The following is an 18,254-nucleotide window of genomic DNA, read 5'->3' on the forward strand; positions in this document are numbered from 1 at the left end:
GAAGACATAGGAGGTCAGAGTGGGGATTAACGCAAGCAATTCCTTCTAAAAAGGTCTTGACAAGTGTGCAAAGCCAAAGGTTTTTGGAACAGAATGGATAAGGCCAAAACATGTCCCTTTAGAGTATTAACCACTTGCCGCCCGCCCTATTACATATTGACGGCGGCAAAGTGGTTTGATAATCCTGATCGGACGTCATATGACGTGATCAGGATTATCCGCTATTGCGCGCCCCCGGGGGCGCACACCACAGCGATCGGGGATGACACTTGTCCCTCGGACACAGCGCATCCCCGATCAGGGTAAACAGCCAATGACATGGCTGTTTACCCATGTGATCGGCTGTGTCCAATCACAGCCGGTCACAAGCATAAACACACTGGCGGTTTCCAGGGATCTCTCCTTCTCCTCTCCTCACACACCGATCGTGTGAGGAGAGAGAAGGAGAGATCTGATCAGTGGGAAAAACATCAATTTCTACTGTCTACATCTGTCTACTGTCTGCACAACACGAACCCCCCCCCTCATCAATAAAGAGAACCTGTCACAGCCCATCAGGATCTGTCACAGCCCATCAGGATCTGTCACAGCCCGTCAGAACCTGTCACAGCCCGTCAGAACCTGTCACAGCCCCTCAGAACCTGTCACAGCCCGCCATCGGTACCGCCATCAGCACCGGTACCGCCATCAGCACAGCCACCACCATCAGCACCGCCACCGCCATCAGCACCGCCACCGCCATCAGCACCGCCACCGCCATCAGCACAGCTACCGCCATCAGCACCGCTACCGCCATCAGCACCGCTACCGCCATCAGCACCGCTACTGCCATCAGCACCGCCATCAGCACCGCCACCAGCACCGCCACCAGCACCGCCACCAGCACCGTTACCGCCATCAGCACCGCCATTGGCACCATCTGGATCTGACAGCCCATCTGTCACACAGGCCGCCATCAGTACCATTAATGGTACCGCTATTAGTACCGCCATCGGTAACATCTGAATCTGACAGCCCATCTGTCATAGCCCATCTGTCACACAGGCCCGCCATCATTACCATCAAGTACCGCCAAAAGTACCACCATCATGTCCCAAAGAGTTTATACACTTGAGGAGGCATATAACATCCTTGCCATGTCGGATGATGAGAGCAGTGGGGAGCTCTCATTATCCGATTCTGGTTCGGAATACGAGCCAATGGAGGGTAGCGGATCGGAGTCCGAGTCAGCGGAGGAAACCGCCCCTCCTAAAAGAGTAAGGAGATCAGGACCGAGATCAGAAAACCTGCCTACCACCAGCAGCACCAGACCCCAGGAAAAGGAGCCCAGTACCAGTACTGGAATTGCACATCCAGCCCAAAGAATCCGGGCCCAGTCCTACCTTCCCGATGCCCTGGCAAACCCCTTATGGTTGCCTGTCAACTCAGGATCCGCTACAATCCCCCCTTTCACTGCACAGCCAGGTGTGCAGCTGAACACTTCAAATTTTTCATATTTGGACTATTTCCATTTGTTTTTCCCAGAAGACTTGTTGCAGTACATGGTGGACCAAACAAATCTCTATGCAGAGCAATTTATTGCTGCCAACCTCAGTTCGTCCTACGCCCGTATGTTCCATTGGCGACGTCTCACACTAGACTAATTCAAATTGTTCTTGGGCCTTACTTTTAATATGGGGCTTACAAAGAAAAACGAACTGCATGCCTACTGGTCCACCCACCCCATCCACAACATGCCCCTATATTCTTCTGTTATGTCCAGGACACGGTACGATATGATAACACGTTTCCTACATTTCAATGATAATTCGCAGTGCCCTCCCCAAGATCATCCCAACCACAACAAATTATATAAGCTTCGCCCCCTAATAAATTCTTTTACCAAATGATTTTCTGAAGTCTTTATCCCTGACCAAAATATTTGTGTAGACGTATCCCTTATCCACTTTACTGGCCGGCTGAATATCAAACAGTATATCCCAAGTAAGAGAGCAAGGTACGGAGTGAAACTGAACAAATTATGTGACCGAGCCACTGGTTACGTGTACTCATTTCGCATTTATGAGGGAAAAGACTCCCTGCTCCAGCCCTGTGAGTGCCCCACATACATAGGAACCAGTGGTAAAATTGTGTGGGACCTTGCATACCCCCTGTTCAAAAAAGGTTAACACTTATATGTAGATAATTACTACAGCAGCCTGCCCCTTTTCCATCACCTGTATTGTGAAAAAACCCTGGCCTGCGGAACCTTCCGAAAAAATAGGAAGGGCTTCCCACAGAACTTACTTTCAAAACGGCTACAAAAGGGGGAAGTCGCATTCATGAGGAATGAGGAGGTGTTGGCCATGAAGTGGCGGGACAAGAAGGATGTTCACATGATGACTACCATTCACAATGACACCTTGGTGGAGGTTCAGAGAAGACATGGCCCCGTAGTAAAGCCTGAATGTGTCCATGACTACAATCTGTATATGGGGGGGTGGATTTAAATGATCAGATGCTGCAACCATATTTGTCAACCCGCAAGTCCAAAAGTTGCATTTCATCTGTTTCATATGGCCATGTTCAATTCATTTGTCTGCTATCAAAAATCACCCGAAAACCAACCCATCACCTACCTCAAATACTTTGAAAACATTGTCACTGCCCTTATTTACCAGCAAGGACCCGCCCCAGGAAGCATTCGCTCTGAGAGTGTAAGTCGACTTCACGAGCAACATTTTCCCTATAACATTCCCCCCACAGAATCCGGAAGAAGACGCCAAAAGAGATGTCGTGTATGCTCAAGTGGAGGAGCTAGAAGAGATACAATTTTTTATTGTCCCGAATGTCCCTCCCAACCTGGCCTGTGTATCGGTGATTGCTTCAAAAATTATCACACATCCATCAGATATTAGTTCCCCTTATTAGTAACAGACTGCCATTTCCCCATTTCAATTACCTGTGTGCATCATTTGCCTGCCACCATGTTTCTACCTTCCATGTTTACTGACCCTGGCCTGTTTACCGACAATGTCTTTGCCTGCCGTTTTAACCACATTTGCCTTTCATGTGCACCGACCTCAGCCTGTTTACCGACAATGCCTTTGCCTGCCGTTTTAACCACCTTTCTGACTTCCACGTGCACCGACCTCGGCCTGTTAAATCGACCATGTTTTTGCCTGCCACTTGGACTGATCTTTTGCCCTTCTACTTCAGTACACAGGGGTCTCACATATGTGAGGGGCTTCAGAATAGCGTTCTGAGTAGAGAAAATCAGTTTTTGGTTTCCTGTGTTCCCAGAACAGGGTCTGGTTGCCCGGAGGCTTCAAAGAGATTTGGGTGGGAGAAGCCTCTACCCCTGTCCACCTGGCCCTAAGCTTGATGGTCCTTCCTGCTGCCTGGACCAATACTGTGGCTGTGCTGACCATATAGCTGCCTGTAATGACCCAGGACTTTATGGACTGTTTATTTCTGCTGCTGCTGCCTGGACCAATACTTTGGCTGTGTTGACCATATCTCAGCCTGCTGCCTCTACTGACTATAGACAGTATTTTTGCCTGGACATCTCTGCCTGCTACCTGGATCAATGCTTTGGCTGTGCTGACAGTATCTCTGCCTGAACTAACTATGGACAGTATTGCTGCCTGGACGATTGCTTTTGCTGTTGCTGACCACATCCCTGCCTGCTGCCTGGACCGATGCTCTCCTCTGTGGACCACTACACTACTAAAACCACAGGTAATCTTTTGTTATTTGGTATGTACATGTTATGTGTTAGAAATATGAAGGGCCTTCAAAAATATGATCGGTAGTCATGAAATTATATGTGTAATTTATGCTCCTAGAACGACTGGAGGTGCTATTTGAATGTTGGGCCTCTGTATGTGGCCAGGCTGTGTAAAAGTGTCACACATGTGGTATCGTTAAACTCAGGAGGAGTAGCAGAATGTATTTTGGGGTGTCATTTTTGTTATGTACATGCTATGTGTTGAAAATATCTTATAAATCGACGACTTTGTGTAAAAAAAAATGCGTTTTCATTTTTCCCCCACGTTTTCCGAAAACTTCTGCAAAAAAATGAACCGTTCAAAAGACTCATCATGCCTCATAGATTATACGTTGGGGTGTTTGCTTTCCAAAATGGGGTCATTTTTGTGGGCGTTTCCATTGTCCTGGTGCTCCAGGGCCTTCAAAAGGGAGATAGGTCGTCATGAAATTATATGTGTAATTTTGCTCCTAGAATGCCTAGAGGTGCTACTTGGATGTTAGGCCTCTGTATGTGGCCAGGCTGTGTAAAAGTCTCACACATGTGGTATCGCCATACTCAGGAGAATGTATTTTTGGGTGTAGTTGCAAGTATATGCATGCTGTGTTCAAGAAATAACCTGTCAATACAATAAGTTTGTGTAAAAAAAAAAAAAAGTCTTCATTTTCCCAAGAATTGTGGGAAAAAATTACAACTTCAAAAAACTCACCATGCCTCTTACTAAATACCTTGGAATGTCTACTTTCCAAAAAGGGGTCATTTGGGGGGTATTTGTACTTTCCTTGAATGTTAGTGTCTCAAGAAATGAGATAGGCCTTTAGTACATCAGGTGTGATCAGATGTGATCTATTTTCAGTGATTTGCACCCTAACTTGTAGACTCTATAACTTTCACACAGACTAAATAATATCCACTAATTTGGGTCATTTTTACCAAAGATATGTAGCCATATAAATTTTGGCCCAAATTTATGAAGAAAAATGACTTATTTGCAAAATTTTACAATAGAAGCTAAAAAAAAGTGTTTTTTTTTTTCAAAATTTTCGCTTTTTTTTCGCTTATATCGCAAAAAAGAAAAAACCCAGCGGTGATTAAATACCACCAAAAGAAAGCTCTAATTGTGAGAAAAAAATGATAAAAATTTTGTTTGGATACAGTGTAGCATGGCAGAGTAATTGTCATTCAAAGTGTGAGAGTACTGAAAGCTGAAAATTGGTCTGGGCGGGAAGGTGTTTAAGTGCCCTGTATTGAAGTGGTTAAGAACCAGATGTTTGTCCAGGCATGACTGGAAGAAGGCCAAAATGTGAGGAATATAATACTCCCAGTGGTTAGGTTAGGGTGTTTACTTTGGCACAAGCCAAAGTAGGCCCTCCAAGTGTAATGGTAGATCCTTCAAGAAGTGGATTTTCTCGCCTTGAGCAAGGTAGAAATGACAGAGTCAGAAATATCCCTATCCTTTAGGACCTGGGTTTCAACAGCCATTCTGTTAAAGCCAGCAACTGAGAAGCAGGGTGGAACAGAGTGCCATGTGACCTGTTTGGCAGTGGCTAAGGCTCATCTGCCAAGAGTCTGTATATGTCAGCAAACCAAGTTCTTCTGGGTTAATTTTCAGCTATGAGGATCAACAGAACCAGTTCATCCTCTATTTTGTGGGGTGGTTAAGCGAGAATTTTCACTGGAGGAAATGCATACACCAGTCTGAATTGGGACCAGGTAACCACCCTAGCTTCCACTGCAAAAGCCATAGGATCTCTGGACCTGCCAATAAACCTGTCCAGATTTTTGTTGAATCTGGAGGCCACCATGTCAACAGTTGTCCCTTTTCTAAGAGAGCATCAGGAAGATCTCAGGTGGAGGCACTGGTGACTCAGGCAGTCCGCTTGCCAATTTACAACTCCGGGTGTATAGATAAGGGAAAGGGTTGAAATATATCAGTCCGCCCAGGATGACTCAGGCAGTCTGGCCCAGGATGACTCAGGCAGTCCGCTTGTCAATTTACAACTACGGGTGTATAGATAGCGGAAAGGGTTGAAATATATCAGTCCGCCCAGGATGACTCAGGCAGTCTTCCCAGGATGACTCAGGCAGTCCGCTTGTCAATTTACAACTTCGGGTGTATAGATAGCGGAAAGGGTTGAAATATGGCAGTCCGCCCAGGAGAGAAGAGAAAGCTTGCTTCATTTATGACGGTCTGACCCCCCCCTCCCCCCGGTGGTTTAAGTAGGCCACAGCTGTGGCATTGTTCCACTGTACCCTGACTGGGTGACGACGTAGGAAAGGGGTCCAGTGCAGGAGAGTTCATCTTATGGCTCTCAGTTGTTGGGAATTAACTTCTGTGGGGACCAGGTTCACTGGATAGTCAGGTAGTTGAAGACCCCGCCCCAGCCCTTCAGGCTTCTGTCAGTTGTTACCACCTTCCAGGGAGTGGATTTCCTGGATTCAAAGGCTTAGTTGGAAACCTACCAAACCATGATTTTTGCATGGTTTGCCAGCAGTAGCTGTCGATCCAGAGAAGGAATCTGCTTGTCCCACATTATGAGGATGCTGGGCTGCAAAGGTCTTCAGTGGAACTGAACAAAGGGAACAGCTTCGAAGGAGGACACCATGAGGCCCAGAACCCTAATACTAAGCAAGAAGAGGGATGCCTGACAGGCCATCAGTTGGACCTCAGAGATGCAATCTTGGGGAAGAAATATTTTTGCCTGTGCTGTGTCCAAGTTCAACTACAAGGGATTCACCAAACAGGCATTCACCATTGAAAGGCATGCGTAGAAGAATGATTTTGCAAGCAAGCTTAGCAGACCAAGCCTTTATTCATAGAATTCTGTGACTATGCTCAGAGAGCAGTGTCATGCTAGAGACCTGGCGAATTACATTCTCTAGCACATTAACACAAAATAACAGCGCTGAGGACATGAACTGCAATTTTTCAAGAAATATAGGGTCCTCAAAGACAAGATTGTGTTATCTGCTCATTTGTCCAGTCCAGTTAGCAACAGTCTGACAAATGGACAGGGCTGCAATGGCTGGTCGTAAGGCAGGACCAGCAAGGCTGCCTTCAATATAATTTCAAAGCATCTGTCAACAGAATCCTGGGAGGGAACATCCTCCACAGGAACAGTGAGGTGCTTGTTGAGAACCGAAATGGCAGGATCCACTACTAGGACAGAGCTCATAGTAGGGCTGGGGAAAAAAATCGATTTAAATCTTGAATCGAGTTGAGAGGTCAAATCGATTCAGAATTTAAGCAAATCGATTTTTTTTGATTTTTTTTTTTCACCGCGCCGGTCCCGAGGAGCTGCGGGCGGAAGTTTTTAGGCGAGGCCGCGGCTTCGGCCTAGTCCACAGCTTCGGCCTAGTCCACGAGGCCAGACGCCGCGGACTAGGTGGAAGCCGCGGCCTCGCCTAAAAACTCCTGCCCGCAGCTCCTCAGGACCGGCGCGGTGTCCAAAAAAAAAAACTTCGATTCGAATTGTGAATCGAGTTTTTTTTTAAGAAAATCGCAGTTTTTATTATTTTTTTTTTAGAAAATCTCCCAGCTAGTAGAAACCATGTGGTGTGAAGCCTTAGCATGTGCCTCATAAAATGCAGGAGGTGAGAATTCCTCTGCCGAGTTCTCTTCTGTGTCCACCTCATCTTCCTCCATATCATCCTTGTTTAGGAGATTCAGGGTCATACTCCTGAGGAGATTCAGGTGGTGGAGAGGTAGAAGAGTGCTTTTATGCCCTGGAGACCGAAGGTTCTAGAACGATGGATAATTTTCCCCCAAAAATCCGACACAGTTGCAATGAAATCTGCCTTAGTCACATAGGACTTCTTTTGCGCACCTGAGAGGGCGCTAGGTTTAGAAATAGGGAGCTGTGTCAGTGCAGGACCTTTTTCCGGAGCAGGGGAGCAGTTATCGCCATGAGTGGTTCACTGGTTTTCCTCAGAGCCATCTGTAGCATGAGTGCTGTCAGACCCTTTTTTCTCAGCACCTGTGAACCTTGTCTCCACCATTGCTACATGAGGGGATCCACTCTGGGGTACTCACGAAACGGATGCAGAACGAGAGGGTATTAGAGCATGTCCAGGAATGAAGCTGCGATAATCCAGGTGCTGACTGGTATTCTGTGGATGTGTCTCTGGAACAACAGGCACAGGAGACCAAGAGACGTGCTTCTTGCATTGTTGGCGAGAGGACGTGCATCAACCGGAAGGCGTAGGGCATGTCACCACCCAAGCGTTTACCTTTTAAAAAGGTAAGTGTTATAATGTTCCCTACCGCCAACGTAGAAGAGACCTTTACAGAGGGGGATAACACATGAAGTAAATAACAACCCACATGTAAAAACATGACCCGGTTCCCCATACAGGAAAACCCTGTTTTTCCTTATCCACACTGACTACCCAGAGGGTACCAAAAAAAAAAAAAAAAAAAAAGCGAGGGGGGGGGGCACCAACTAAGTGTATCCCAAGATCAAAGGTAATCAAAGATCTGGAAACTAAAGATCTGGATAGTGAGCCCTGAGGCAATATGCAGTTGGATAGAGGAGAACGTCTTCACAGTAGAAGATGTCCATCACCTAAGGACACTAGCAAAAAAATGGGGGGGGGGGGGGGTCCCATGGAGTGAGCAGGGTTCAACGAGGGTGCGCTGGGGGGCATTCCCAGGAAATGTTTTGCCCGTGTTCAAATCACCTGAAGGTAGCGCCATTTAACCCATGCTCTATGACTGGCTGTCCTGTACGATTAAAATATCGCTTTGCCTCTTTTAATTTTTTTTAAAGATATATTTAGCGAGTTTTCACAATAATACGCACAAAAAAAAAAAAAAACACTTCAAAAGAAAAAACAAAAATTAACAATCCAACAACTAACCTTGCAGGGGTTCATAAAATAGAAAAATGCCAATACACACAGCATTAGCAAATGACTTAAAGAGGAACTGCAGTCTGCTCACATAATTTGTAATAAAAACATCTTTGCCATTCTGAAGCTTTGCATATTATTTTATATATACTGTGATTCTGTACTTGCCAAATATGCTGCAGAAATCTCCCTCCACTGAGTCTGGCTGCAACCATTTTAAACTGTGGGCAGCTGAAGCTGCTGCCTGTTCACTTCCTGGATTTACACAGACACACCTCCAGCTCTGCAGCTCTCATTGGCCCTCTTATGACTCACCCCCCCTCCCTTCCTGGCAAACTTACAAGCATGAGAGAGCTGTGCATGATGTCATAAGTCTAGGGCAGTGATGGCGAACCTTGGCACCCCAGATGTTTTGGAACTACATTTCCCATGATGCTCAACTACACTGCAGAGCGCATGAGCATCATGGGAAATGTAGTTCCAAAACATCTGGGATGCCAAGGTTCGCCATCACTGCCCTAGACTTATGACATCATGCACAGCTCTCTCACGCTTGTGAGTTTGCCAGGAAGGGAGGGGGGATGAGTCATAAGAGGGCCAATGAGAGCTGCAGAGCTGGAGGTGTGTCTGTGTAAATCCAGGAAGTGAACAGGCAGCAGCTTCAGCTGCCCACAGTTAAAATGGTTGCAGCCAAATTCCTCGCAAACTCTCACCAGAGTGAGAGTGAGAGAGCTGTATATGATGTCATAACCCTAGGCTAATAACCAGACAAGAAAAAGGAAGTGGGCTGTATAAGGTATTTACTGGCAGAAAAAAAAAAATTTTACTATCCAAAGTTAAAACAACAACAAGGGTAGAAGATTTAATAGATGGAAAGATGAAAAAATGACTGAAGGTAAACTTTAAGTAGCAGAACAATACACTTCAGTTCAAAACTGCATGATATTCACAAATGGTAATAAACAAGTCTTCTGTATGAATCGCACGCAGCTTCCTCAACCGCTCCTGTGGGAAAACAGGTCTGTCATAGTGATTTCAGCCTGGGTTCACACAAGAGCAGTGCCAGATACCGCATGCGATTCGGACAGGAATCACACTGCATTCCTGTTCAAATTGCATGCAATTCTTTGCAGTGCGACTTGCACCCATTCATTTTGTATGAGCGCAAATCGCACTGCAAAGTTTCGGTTTCGGGAGCATTTTCACGGTATCAGCACTGATACTGGTGCATCCCTTAGACCCGTTTCACACTGGGGCCGCCCATGCGTTATCGCTAAAGCGTCGCTCCTTTTAGTGGCGCTTTAGCGCTCTTTAACCGCTTCAGCCCTGGAAGATTTGGCTGCTCAATGACCAGGCTATTGTGATTTGTGATCCGGCACTGCGCCGCTTTAACTGACAATTGCGCGGTCGTGCGACGCTGTACACAAACAAAATTGGCGTCCTTTTTTTCCCTCAAATAGAGCTTTCTTTTGGTGGCATTTGATCACCTCTGCGGTTTTTATTTTTTACGTTATAAACAAAAGAAGAGCGACAATTTGGGAAAAAAAACACAATATTTTGTACTTTTTGCTATAATAAATATCCCACATTTTTTATTAAAAAAAAAATGTTTTCCTCAGTTTAGGCTGATATGTATTCTTCTACATATTTTTGGTTAAAAAAAAAAATCACAATAAGCGTATATATATTGGTTTGCGCAAAAGTAATAGCGTCTACTAAACTGGGGATAGATTTATGGCATTTTTATTATTATTTTTTTTTTTACTAGTGATTGCGGTGATCTGCGATTTTTATCGGGACTGCGACATTATGGTTGACACATCGGACACTTTTTTGAAACCATTGACAATTATACAGCGATCAGTGCTATAAAAATGCACTGATTACTGTATAAATGTCATTGACAGGTAATGGGTTAACACTAGGGGGCGATGAAGGGGTTAACTGTGTTCCCTATGTGTGTTTCTAACTGTGGGGGGATGGGACTGTCTAGGAGGAGAGAGAGATCACTGTTCATACTTGTACTTGTCATACTTGTAGTATGAACACACAATCTGTCTCCTCTCCCCTGAAAGATCCGGGATCTGTGTGTTTACACACACAGATCCCAGTTCTCGCTCTGTCACAAGTGATTGCAGGAGCCCGGTGGTCATCGTGCCCGCTGGGGACGGGGCCGGGCACATGCCTCCAGCGGCGCGCGTTTCACCCAGCAGTGCCATTCTGCCTCAGTAAAACTGCGGCGGCTGGTTGGCAAGCGGTTCAGCTGCGCTTTCCGGGCCGAAGAAGGGGTTAAAAGCGCCTGTGTTGCGGCGCTTCAGAAGTGCTTTTCAAGTGTTTTGGAAGCACTGCCTATTCATTTCAATGGGCAGGGCGTTTTTGGGAGCACTAAATACAGCGCTCCCAATGCGCCCCAAAGATGCTGCTTGCAGGACTTTTCCTAACGTCTCGCAAGCGCACCGCCCCAGTGTGAAAAGTCACACTGAAATGAATGGGAGGCGGTTTTCAGGCGCTATTTCTAGCGCTAAAACGCCTGAACACAGCCTCAGCTTGTGATGGGGTCTAATTAGTACGTTTCAGCCACTGGGACAAAGCAGGTAGGACTGACCCTTTCCAAGACAGTAAAATCAATTTTCTTAGCATAAAAATACAAAATCTGTTTTAGCCACATTTAGAAAGAGACCCCAAAGATTCCCAGGAGACAATTTTTAGGATTTAGGCCATTAGAAAGGCCCAAATAAGAAGAAAGAAAGGAGCCCACTTCCTCCCAGAACCTCTGAACTAAGGATAAGCTAAGGTGGGTTCGCAACTCCACGTGCCCCACGCCCGCCAGGAAGCTGACACTGCGTAGCGTTAATCACAGGCAGTGAGACATTTCCTGCACAGATCGGGAAAGGTCTCACTACCTGTGATTGGCGCTGCGCAGTGTCAGCTTCCTGGCGGGCGTGGGGCACGTGGAGTTGCGAACACCCGTGGGCCCATCCTTACTCTGAACCATGGGACAGAACCAAAAGTGATGGAGGAAATCAGCAACCTGACCACAGCCCTCCGCCTTCCTCGCTCTATCCAAACATTTTTAAAAATACACAAAGTGCCATGAATTACGGAGTAACAACTTACACAATGAGGGCAGCTCCACTTGCCCTGAGGTGCTCGCTCCAGCTCTGGCTCCAGGCACACCAGGTGATAGGCCCGCGGACAGGTATCACACAGGATAATCTCACCCCCCTGCTGGCAGACCTCGCAGTAGTCCTGGTGGTCAGTTTCGTAGCCCTCCCCTGCAGAGATGACTTCATCCACGACAACTAGAGCGAGTCAAAAAGGGTAAAGAAATAAAAAACCACAAATTAAAAATTTGAACTCCGTGAAAAAAAAAAAAAAAAATCAGTCTAGCCTAAGCTGATATAACAGCCACTCCCCAAGGTGGACAGGAACACTGAAAAACTCCAATGGGAGAGGGAGCATATGGCCTCTGGCACACGCCGCGTTTTTAAGACCCCTTTCACACTGGGGCCGCGGCTGCGTTGGTGCCAAAGAAGGGGTTAAAAACTCCCGTGTTGCGTCGCTTCCGAAATTTTGAAAAGTTTTTCTTAAGTTTCTGTCAGTAAATTTTGTAAATAAGTAATTTTTCTCCTTCACTTAAGGGCACTGATGAGGCGGCACTTATGGGCACTGATTAGGTGGCACTGATGAGGAGGCACTAATATGCCGCACTGATGGGCAATGATAGGTGGCATGGATAGGCGGCACTAATGGGCACTGAAAGGCAGCACTGACTGGCATCACTAATGGGCACTGATTGGTGTCACTGATGGGGCTGAACTGTATCCATTGCTATGGCTCTGAGGAAGAGGGTTCGTCTTCGTAACGTGTAAGCCGCTTGCGGTGCCATCTGGTTTCTCCAAATATCTGGTCCAGGTTGTAGGCGTCTAGAGATACTACTCGCAATTGCCGGAGTATTGATAAGCCTTGTTTTAAAGCTCATTTGCGAGTATATTTCTTGTTATATTTTATGAATAAATTTTATCTTTGGTAATGCACAAGGTCGGTGCGCCCTCCTTCTCTTTTTTGTATGTTTCAGTTCTAAGGATACCCATTATTCTGAGGAGGGCAGCAAGACCTGTGACATTCCATTGACTTAGCTAAGGGGGTTGGCTGCGCCACTTACTTAGTTGACCGGGCACCCGAGCGCAGGAGATTGTTTTGTGGGGCTGAACTGTAATCAGGGCGCTGATGATCAGTGCCCTGATTACCTGTACAGGTCTCCTCTGCAAGGAGATACCCCTGATCGGCTCTCCTCTCCTCACACTGTCAGTGTGAGGCAAGGAGAGCCGATAAAAGGCACTTCCTTGTTTCCATGTGACCGGCTGGGATTGGACACAGCCGATCACACCGCGTCATCGGCTCTTTACCGAGATCGCACCATGTCCTAGGACCACGGCGTGACTACTATTGCCGTGCTGTGCCACCTCGCTGGGGGCGCGAGAGATCGGCGGGTTCTGGGGCGCTGTCATATGACGTCATCACAGAATGAGAGTGTATAGTAAAATGATGGCGGACGGGAAAGTGGTTAAACTTCTACCTCCCAGTTACCTTTCTTCTTCTTCTTCTTTTTCCCTGCCGGTCTCCCTCTCTTCCTCTTCACTCTTCCTGAGGCATCTGAGGGTGCAGACGAGCTATGGACGCTGGAGTTCTCCAAGTCTGACACTTCGGCAAGTTCCATCTCCTCACTCTACAGGAAGGTATAACATTGGAAGAAGGGGGTCAGTACAATACTAAAACAGTGAAAAACCATCGGACACATAAAAATATGCATCTGTACATATCGGTAGACATCATTCAAGCCTCTCCCGGATCAAATTATGTGGAGGAAGAAATATCTCTGTTGCTGCATATCTCCCAAACAGAGTCACCTTGTTATGCTACTAGGGTATGTGAGAAAATACGGTATTAAAAAAAAAAAAAAAAAAAAAAGAATTTCATTTGCTAAAGTGAAACACAGACATTTCAGCCAAGAGCATGTTGGCTCCACCCTACATAGGTGAAGTCTACGCGCTCACGTCGTGCCACCGCTTCTGAGTTTTAGGCCGGCGGCCATACCATTGAGTTCGGCCGATTCTCTGTCTGTTTGCCAATGGCGGATTCATTTCTGTGGGATTTTTGTGATTCATCATTTCTTGTAAAAAAAATAAAATTTTTGTGATTCATCTGACTTTTATAATCGTTTATTTAAACCAGCCGAGGACAACCCTATAGCAGATTTACTGCTACAGGGCGGCCCTCCTGTGCAGGATCAGGTATAAATAGGTGATTCTGCACATCCACCTGCAGGGGGCACATGCGCGCTGCTGAAGCAGATCTGCGGGTGTGGGTACGGGGCACAGGATGTCCGCCGGCACCCGCCGATCGTCATCAAAACACACAAGATGGAGATTTGCCTATCTAAACAAAGTAGATCTCCGTTCTGACAGGGGGGGGAAGGGGATGGATTTTGTGTTCACGGCAAAGCAGGGAATAAAATCCATCTCTTCCCCTAGTAAAAGCAGAACGCATAATAACGGTAAAACACTGGTTAAAGTAGAACTATAGGCAAAACTTTTTTTTTCATTTTGGATAGCGTACCGGAGGGTCATAACCCTCGTCAGATTTTTTTTTTTTTTCACCATCTGTGTCCCATTGCAGAGATTTTCGCTTCACTTTCTGTCCCATAGCCAAACAGGAAGTGAGAGGAAATCACAGTGGGCAGGTGGCCTGTAAGTGAAAGTGCAACTGCGGCAGAGAAGGCTCAGGTCCCATCGGGTGGCGGGCAGGACTGTGCTGTGTGGAAGCGCTGCGTAAATATGCATAAAAAGCTCACCTGTACATGTTTCATCTGCGGAGTTAAGCTTTAACCTCTTCCCGCCTGCCTAACACATATATGTAGAAGGGTGGACTTTAAGGCCCACCCAATGCACATATGCATCGCTGGGCGGGCAATATTTCTGTGCTGAGATCGCACTCACTGCACACTCCCAGCACAGACGCCGAGCTGTAAAACACAGCTCCTGGTCCCGTTAATGATCAGTAGCCGGCGGGACTGACCTCCGATCATGTGACCAATGTGGCAGCCAATAACAGTGGTCATGTGATCAGCTGATATTTCTCGCCTACCGGCATTCAGAACTTTTTAAAATGAAGCTGGGGCGGGTGAGAAGCTTCAGTCATTTTTTCAACTTTCCATCTATTAAATCTTCTGGCCTTGTTGTTTTAACTTTGAAAAGTAAAACAATTGTTTTCTGCCAGTAAATCCCTTCTACAGCCCAGTTTCTGTATCTTGTCTGGTCATTATCCTAGACTTATGACATCATGCACAGATCTCTCTCTCACTCTCGTGCGAGTTTGCCAGGAAGGGAGGGGGGATGTGTCATAACAGGGCCAATGAGAGCTGCAGAGCTGGAGGTGTGCCTCTGTGTAAATCCAGGAAGTGATCAGGCAGCAGCTTCAGCTGCCCACAGTTAAAATGGTTGCAGCCAGACTCAACGGAGGGAGATTTCTGCAGCATATTTGGCAAGTACAGTATATATAAAATAATATGCAAAGTGGTTGGAGGGAAGCTTCAGAATGGCAAAGATGTTTTTATTACAAATTATGTGAGCAGACTGCAGTTCCTCTTTAAAGTGGTTGTATACCCCCAATGCGGAAGTTGTACCTATAGGCAAGTCTATAAAAAGGCTTACCTATAGGTACTGTAAATATCTCCTAAACATGCGCCGTTTAGGAGATATTTACCTTGTAGTGCGCCGATGATGTCATCGGCCCATTCGCTGTAAAGAAACGACCCTCCGTGTGGTTTCTTAACTAGCAAGTGCCCTGACTGACGGCTCCCACACGCATGTGCGGGAGTGACGTCACATGACTCCGGCCAGTCACAGAGCTGGAGTCGGCGGCCCCGGAAGGAAGAGGGGCGAAGATGGAGGCGGCCACCAGCGGGGACAGAGTGGGCTTTGTTTTAAGGTAAGTGGCACATAATGGGGCTAGTATGCCATGCATACTAGCCCATTATGCTTTTACACTGCAGGGGAAAAAAGAGGAAGTAAAACACATCAGCGGTTACTTCCTCTTTAACCACTTGCGGACCGCCGCACGCCGATATACGTCCTAACTTTGAAGAGGGATATCTTTGTCATGGCAGCAGCTAGCTGCCATAACCCCGGTATCCTCTTCTTCAGTGGGCAGTCCGGTTTCCGATGATAGTGGTCTCTGCGGAGGCAGGATCACTTTTATCGGCGGCAGGAGTGGGCCCCCCTCTCCGGTGCCCTCCGCCGCTTACTGGAGCCGTCGGTAACAGCGGAGGTGATCGGATCCTTGTCCTTCCTGGGTATGGAGACGAGTGAGGGGAAGATGGGCCCCCACCCGTCTCCATACCATTGCAGGGCGGAAGCGACGTCAAAAACTTCCACCCATAGCCCTTAAAGGGCCATTTTTTATTTTTTTTTTTTTTTCAAATGACACATTTTTTTATTTTTTATTGCATTTTAGTGTAAATATGAGATCTGAGGTCTTTTTGACCCCAGATCTCATATTTAGGAGGTCCTGTCATGCTTTTTTTCTATTACAAGGGATCTTTACATTCCTTGTAATAGGAATAATAGTGACACATTTTTTTTTAAAAAGAACAGTGAAAAAATAAAAAAATAAAAGGTGAAATAAATAAGAAAAAAAAATGTAATTTTTTTTAAATGCGCCCCGTCCCACCGAGCTCGCGTGCAGAAGCGAACGCATACGTGAGTAGCGCCCGCATATGAAAATGGTGTTTAAACCACACATGTAAGGTATTGCCGCGATTGGTAGAGAGAGAGCAATAATTCTAGCCCTAGACCTCCTCCGTAACTCAAAACATGCAACCTGTAGAATTTTTTAAATGTCGCCTATGGAGATTTTTAAGGGTAAAAGTTTGGCGCCATTCCACGAGCGGGCGCAATTTTGAAGCGGGACATGTTGGGTATCAATTTATTCGGCGTAACATTATCTTTCACAATATAAAAAAAAAAATGGGCTAACTTTTACTGTTGTCTTATTTTTTAATTCAAAAAAGTGTATTTTTTCAAAAAAAAGTGTGCTTGTAAGACTGCTGCGCAAATACGATGTGGCAGAAAGTATTGCAACGACCGCCATTTTATTCTCTAGGGTGTTAGATAAAAAATGTATAATGTTTGGGGGTTCTAAGTAATTTTCTAGCAAAAAAATCTGTTTTTAACTTGTAAACACCAAATCTCAGAAAGAGGCTCGGTCCTTAAGTGGTTAAGGACACTGAACTAAAAAAAAAAAAAAAAACCCCACGATGAACACACAAGGTTTCAACCACATCAAACACTCACCGAACTTCCAGCCTTGCGTTTTACTCCAGCAATTTTGATCTTCAGCATGCCCATCTTCTTCTTTCCTACTTTTTTTTTAGGATCGGACCCTCTGGGGCCCTTACTGTACTTCTTGTGGCCAGGACCTGAGACAGAGACAAATATGAAGAGTGGGCTGAAGTATTGATGGGGAATGTTGGGGTGACAAGCTTCTGCAGGGGGGGGGGGTTCAACAGTACCTTTAAAAGCAGCCATTATGTCAGATTCTACTCATTGGCTAGGGACCTGCGACATCACTTCGTGGATCGTGTCACAGTGAGGTCGCAGGTTCTTAAGAAACCAGCAGGCTGCGGACTTTAAAATATTTGCCCAGTATACAAAATGGCCACTTTTAAAAGTATGGCAAAAGTATGGCAACACACTGCAGAGATTACACAAGGGACACGTCATGCTCTGCCACAGGGCCTACCCTTGCCCTCCTTGGTCTTGGCCCTGCGGATTGGCATTGCTGGGGAGACGCTGGTAGAAGAGGGGAGGGTGACGGTCACTTGTTCGGCCACTGCTGCCGCAGCTGCTGCCGCCACCGCCGCCACTGCTGCGGGTGATGACTTGAAAGGGTTGTTGGCACTGAATTCCCGCCACTTGGCACCAAGGATGGTCATCATCTTTGACATGGGAATTTTGGGGTTCTTCTTGGCAATGAGAGGCCTATGGGTACACAGTGACAAAGAGCCATGGGTCTGTCACTACATCTCCAATGTGACACAGCAAGGGGGCTTACGTCAACAGCAGCCATTAAGAAAGCAAAAGAGAAAGACAGAAGCAGAATAATAAGCAGATCCCTTCTCCTGAAAAAATTACACAGATAACAACTAGGAGCCTGTCCTTTCCATAGCAAAAAGTACACAGTGACATAGATAAATGGGACTATGGACCTGTCCCTCCTCCTGCAGGGTGATACAGACAGAAGGGAGCTATGAGTCTGTCCTCCTCCTGCAGGGTGATACAGACAGAAGGGAGCTATGAGTCTGTCCTCCTCCTGCAGGGTGATACAGACAGAAGGGGACTATGAGTCTGTCCTCCTCCTGCAGGATGATACAGACAGAAGGGAGCTATGAGTCTGTCCTCCTCCTGCAGGGTGATACAGACAGAAGGGGACTATGAGTCTGTCCTCCTCCTGCAGGGTGATACAGACAGAAGGGAGCTATGAGTCTGTCCTCCTCCTGCAGGGTGATACAGACAGAAGGGAGCTATGAGTCTGTCCTCCTCCTGCAGGATGATACAGACAGAAAGGAGCTATGAGTCTGTCCTCCTCCTGCAGG

At 46.5% G+C, this 18,254-nt stretch overlaps 1 protein-coding gene across 4 annotated transcripts in view; it reads right to left on the reverse strand.

The window, feature by feature from the left end:
* CHD3 (chromodomain helicase DNA binding protein 3) overlaps positions 1 to 18,254 on the reverse strand; it is a 153,227-nt gene that overhangs the window by 98,424 nt on the left and 36,549 nt on the right. For 3 of the 4 annotated variants that reach the window (XM_073622962.1, XM_073622963.1, XM_073622961.1), the window contains exons 5-8: positions 17,402 to 17,640; positions 16,954 to 17,078; positions 13,190 to 13,328; positions 11,717 to 11,901 (exon numbers count right to left, since the gene is read on the reverse strand). In XM_073622962.1, the coding sequence (XP_073479063.1) occupies positions 11,717 to 11,901; positions 13,190 to 13,328; positions 16,954 to 17,078; positions 17,402 to 17,640 (688 nt within the window). The remainder of the gene's footprint in view (positions 1 to 11,716; positions 11,902 to 13,189; positions 13,329 to 16,953; positions 17,079 to 17,401; positions 17,641 to 18,254) is intronic. The other variant, XM_073622965.1, reaches the window with a different exon arrangement.

The sequence above is a fragment of the Aquarana catesbeiana genome, linkage group LG03 (assembly GCF_042186555.1).
Source record: "Aquarana catesbeiana isolate 2022-GZ linkage group LG03, ASM4218655v1, whole genome shotgun sequence".
Lineage (NCBI taxonomy): Eukaryota > Metazoa > Chordata > Amphibia > Anura > Ranidae > Aquarana > Aquarana catesbeiana.